The 4,160-nt window shown below is 58.1% G+C and overlaps 1 protein-coding gene across 1 annotated transcript in view; it reads right to left on the bottom strand.

The window, feature by feature from the left end:
• LRCOL1 (leucine rich colipase-like 1) overlaps positions 1-4,160 on the bottom strand; it is a 17,924-nt gene that overhangs the window by 1,161 nt on the left and 12,603 nt on the right. Inside the window, exons 2-5 of the mRNA XM_011982219.1 lie at positions 2,813-2,930; positions 1,136-1,261; positions 888-1,013; positions 680-802 (exon numbers count right to left, since the gene is read on the bottom strand). Of these exons, the coding sequence (XP_011837609.1) occupies positions 680-802; positions 888-1,013; positions 1,136-1,261; positions 2,813-2,917 (480 nt within the window). The 5' untranslated portion in view covers positions 2,918-2,930. The remainder of the gene's footprint in view (positions 1-679; positions 803-887; positions 1,014-1,135; positions 1,262-2,812; positions 2,931-4,160) is intronic.

The following is a 4,160-nucleotide window of genomic DNA, read 5'->3' as shown; positions in this document are numbered from 1 at the left end:
CGAGAGGGACGCCCACAAGCAGCGCCACACGCCCGGAGCTGCTCCCAGCGCCCACGACGGGGCCTGGTGGTACCGAGGGCTGTGAACAAGCGTCACCTGTGGGGACTGGGACCCTTTCACCCCACATGGGAGCTTTGGGCTCCAGCAAACACATTTGCGCCCCACAGCGTTTGCGCCGCTGACAACCCGGCCCCTCCCCGGACCCCAGGGCTCGGCAGAGTCGGAGCCTGCACCGCAAGGCTCATCCCATGGATCTCCCGTCGGGGAAAACCACAGCAGCGGCCAGGGGCAGGGAGGGGAGAAGCCAGGACCCTCTTCCTCCAGGGCTCGTTCCCTCTCTGGCCTGAAGACATTCAACCTCGGCTCCTACGGGGGGCTGGTCCTGGGTCCCCCTCCCCGCAGCCCCGCAGGCTCTGACAGTCTCTGACTGGGCACCCGTGCCCTGCGGGGCCTGGTGGGCTCAGTGCCAGCCCAGGAGCCTTCTCTGCGGCCCCCACTTTATGAGATGGGTGGTGAAGCGCCAGCCTTTCCGAGCTGGGGTGCCTGGGTGCTCTGCCCGCCCCGTGAGTTCAGAGCCCACCTCTCACGGCCCGGACCTGGCCAGTTGCTGGGTTTCTGTGTGACTTCCCTGTTACGGCCAGGGGAGGGCCTGGAGGCTGAGCCCCCACCCGGGACTCACCAGGGGCAGGCACTGGGCCAGGATCCCGGTGCGGGGCATGCAGCGGAAGGGGCTGTCCTCCCTCAGCTGGATGCAGCACTGGCTGCTACACTCCTGGTGGCTGCTGCAGAAGTTGCCGTTGGGCTGGGGAGGCAGCCAGGCAGTGGTCGTGGAGAGGGGCCATCTCCTGCTACCCCTGCTCCATCCGCCCCAGGTGCCCGCAGCTCACCTTGCGCCAGGGCACACACTGCAGGAAGATGGTTTGGGATGTGCAGAACTCCTGCGGGCTCTTGTTGTTGCGGACGCAGCAGCTGCTCTGGCACTCTGAGTTGTCTGAGCATCTGTACCCGTTGGGCTATGGGACAGGAGACGCCTCACCCCTGCACCCACCATCCACTCCCTGGCTCTTCCGGGGCAGTGGGAGGGGGCCACAAGCAGTTTCGCTCCTCTGCCCCCCACCCCCCGCATGCACCTCACCTTCTTCCAGGGCAGGCACTGCAGGAGGATGGTCTTAGGGGTGCAGAGCGTGTGTGGGTCCAGGCTGTTGGTGGTACAGCAGTTGCTCTGGCACTCCTCATGGCTCCTGCATGGCTCCCCGATGACCTGAAATGCCACTCACCAGCTCGCTCACCTGTTCCTGGGCAGGGCCTGCAGACCCAGTACTCAGGAAGGGCCTCCCGTCTCTCTGGCTCCTCTGTGTCATCATCCTTCAAACTTGGGTTCCTTGAGAAGTTTCTGGAACAAACCCAGACTGCCGTGGCTCTGGCAGGTCAGTGCTGGGGGCCCAGGGCTGAGAAAGGGAATGTCTACCGTGAGCCATGCGGAAGAGGGTAAACCAAGGCACTGAGGGCAAGGATGCAGCAGCAGAGCATGGGCGAAGCTCTCGGGCTGGCCCAGTGCCTGGCATTTTACAGGAGAAGAAACAAGCTCAGGAAGGGCGAGCACGGCGCCCGGGATCACACAGCCAGCAGAGGTGAGCTGACAGCCAGGCCCGCCCCCCCGTGCCAAGGCTTGTAGCCACCCCCCACCCACACACACAGAAGGCACCACCGTGTGTGCGACCTCTGGTCTTGCTTGCTCAGAGTGTTGTGGATGAGGCTATGTCTACTGACGTTACTGCATTAGACCCTAAAACTGAGAGATTTTAAAGATAACAATAGGAATCCCATTGCCTGTTAACATAAATAACAACTTTATTAAAAGTGGGTATATTTTCTGGCCAGGCACAATGGCTCATGCCTGTAATCTCAGCACTTTGGGAGGCCGAGGCCAGTGGATCACCTGAGGTCAGGAGTTCAAGAACAGCCTGATCAACATGGTGAAACCCCATCTCTACTAAAAATACAAAATTTAGCCAGGCGTGGTGGTGGGAGCCTGTAAGCCGAGCTACTCAGGAGGCGGACGCAGGAGAATCGCCTGAACTGGGAAGGTGGAGGTTTCAGTGAGCTGAGATCGCACCACTGCACTCCAGCCTGGGCAACAGGGCGAGGCTTCATCACACACGCGCACACAAATTTAAAAAGTAATGAAATAAAAAAGAAAAATGGGTATATTTTGAAAAACAGAAGTGTGCACCGGTGCAGCTCCCACGCGGCCCTGCTCCTTCCTGTCTGGTTGACCGCGGCCGTAGTGGCCCCAGTGCTGCTCCTGGTGCTGGGGTCACCATCCCATAGCCTCAAATGTGCTTAGGCAGCACAGCCGGGGGTGTGGCCAGGAGAGCGAGTGTGGCCTCCGGGAGGGTTTCATCCAGGAAGACACTTTGTGTCGCTTTGAGAGCCTCTTTTTTTTTTTTCGAGACAGTCTTGCTCCGTTGCCCAGGCTGGAGTGCTGTGGCCAGATCTCAGCTCACTGCAAGCTCCGCCTCCTGGGTTTACGCCATTCTCTTGCCTCAGCCTCCCGAGTAGCTGGGATTATAGGCGCCCACCACACGCCCGGCTAGTTTTTTGTATTTTTAGTAGAGACGGGGTTTCACCATGTTAGCCAGGATGGTCTCGATCTCCTGACCTCATGATCCGCCCATCTCAGCCTCCCAAAGTGCTGGGATTGCAGGCGTGAGCCACCGCGCCCGGCCTTGAGAGCCTCTTGACAGAAGGTGGCAGCCCCTGCGGGCAGGTGGCAGCCCCTGCAGGGGCATCAGGGGCCACTGGCACCCACCTTATGAGACAGGTTCATCTGCTGCTTCTGCAGCCCATACCCCACCAAGGACCCCAGCGGCAGCAGCAGCAGCAGTAGCAGCATCGTCCACCCTGGGCCAGCCATTGGGCACGTGGACCTGCGGAGACCCAGGATTGTGCTGCTTGGCGCCTAGCACTGGCATCCCCACTCCCTTCCCTCTCCTTTCTCTTGCAAGACAGACTTTAAAAAACATAATGGACTTTATTTTCTACAGCAGTTTTAGGTTTACAGAAAAAGTGCAGACAATATAATTCTCATATGTCACCCTCTTTCCCCTGCCTCAGTTTCCCCTATTATAATGCTGCACTCGTGTGACGCATCTGTCACCATTGATAGACCCACAGGGACGCGCCGTCATCACCTGACATCCACAGCTCACACGAGGTCGCTTGGTGTGTGCCTGCTGCGGGTTTGGGTGAGTGCGTTCTCACGGAATCACCGTTTCAGTATCCTGCAGAGCGGATACTGAATGCCCTAAAAACCCACTGTACCCTTCCCAGCTGCTGGCAGCCACTGAGCTTTTCACTGTCTCCTTGGTTTTGCCTTTTCCGGAATCCTGTTTGGATGGAATCGGTCTTAGCCTTCTCGGGTCGGCTTATTTCACTGAGTAAAGTGCAATTTAAGGTTCCTCTGTGGCTTTTCATGGCATAAAGACCCATTTCTTTTTAGCACTGCATGGAAAATGGATTTAACACATCAAGGCAAAACGTGAAAAATGGATTTTGAAGAACCCTTTTCCCAGCGGACGATGGTGCCCCTGATGAATTTGAACGTGATCACCTGCTGTGAGTGTGAGCAGGAGCCTCAGCCTGGGGTCCCTCCTGGAGGGGCCCTTGCTGCCCAGCCACGCAGCAGTGCGGGCATCAGATGAGGCAATGGCATCGCCCTGCGTGTGTTTGGTGGCCCAGCCATGCTCACTGTGAGCCCCATGCCCGGACGGCGCCGCCCCCGCCACAGCGACCGGCCCAGGACAGGGTGGACGGCAGAAACCCTTCCTTGGGACTTTTCCAGCAGGGCCCAGACCGGAGACGTCATCAGGAGAGTCTCTCTTTTCCTCCCGGGTTCCAAAGCCATACGGGAAAACCCAGTAGGCTCCACAAATCGTGAGAAGTGACTGGAGAGTCCAGACCAAGATAAACATAAAATTCAAAACGATTTCTCCATGATGGCCATAAATAACCAGAAAATAGAAAACGAACACCACTCACGCTAACAAGATAAACTATTCGTTGTGTAAGATGAAGGGCGAATATGAAGTCCACAGAAAGAAAGTCCACCCTCGGCCTCCCCCTCGGCTCCCTCACCCCATGCTGTGAGATCACTGATC

This window comes from Mandrillus leucophaeus, unplaced genomic scaffold (genome assembly GCF_000951045.1).
Source record: "Mandrillus leucophaeus isolate KB7577 unplaced genomic scaffold, Mleu.le_1.0 Scaffold237, whole genome shotgun sequence".
NCBI lineage: Eukaryota > Metazoa > Chordata > Mammalia > Primates > Cercopithecidae > Mandrillus > Mandrillus leucophaeus.
Note: the sequence above shows the minus strand (reverse complement) of the source record. Positions and strands in the feature narration are given on the sequence as shown.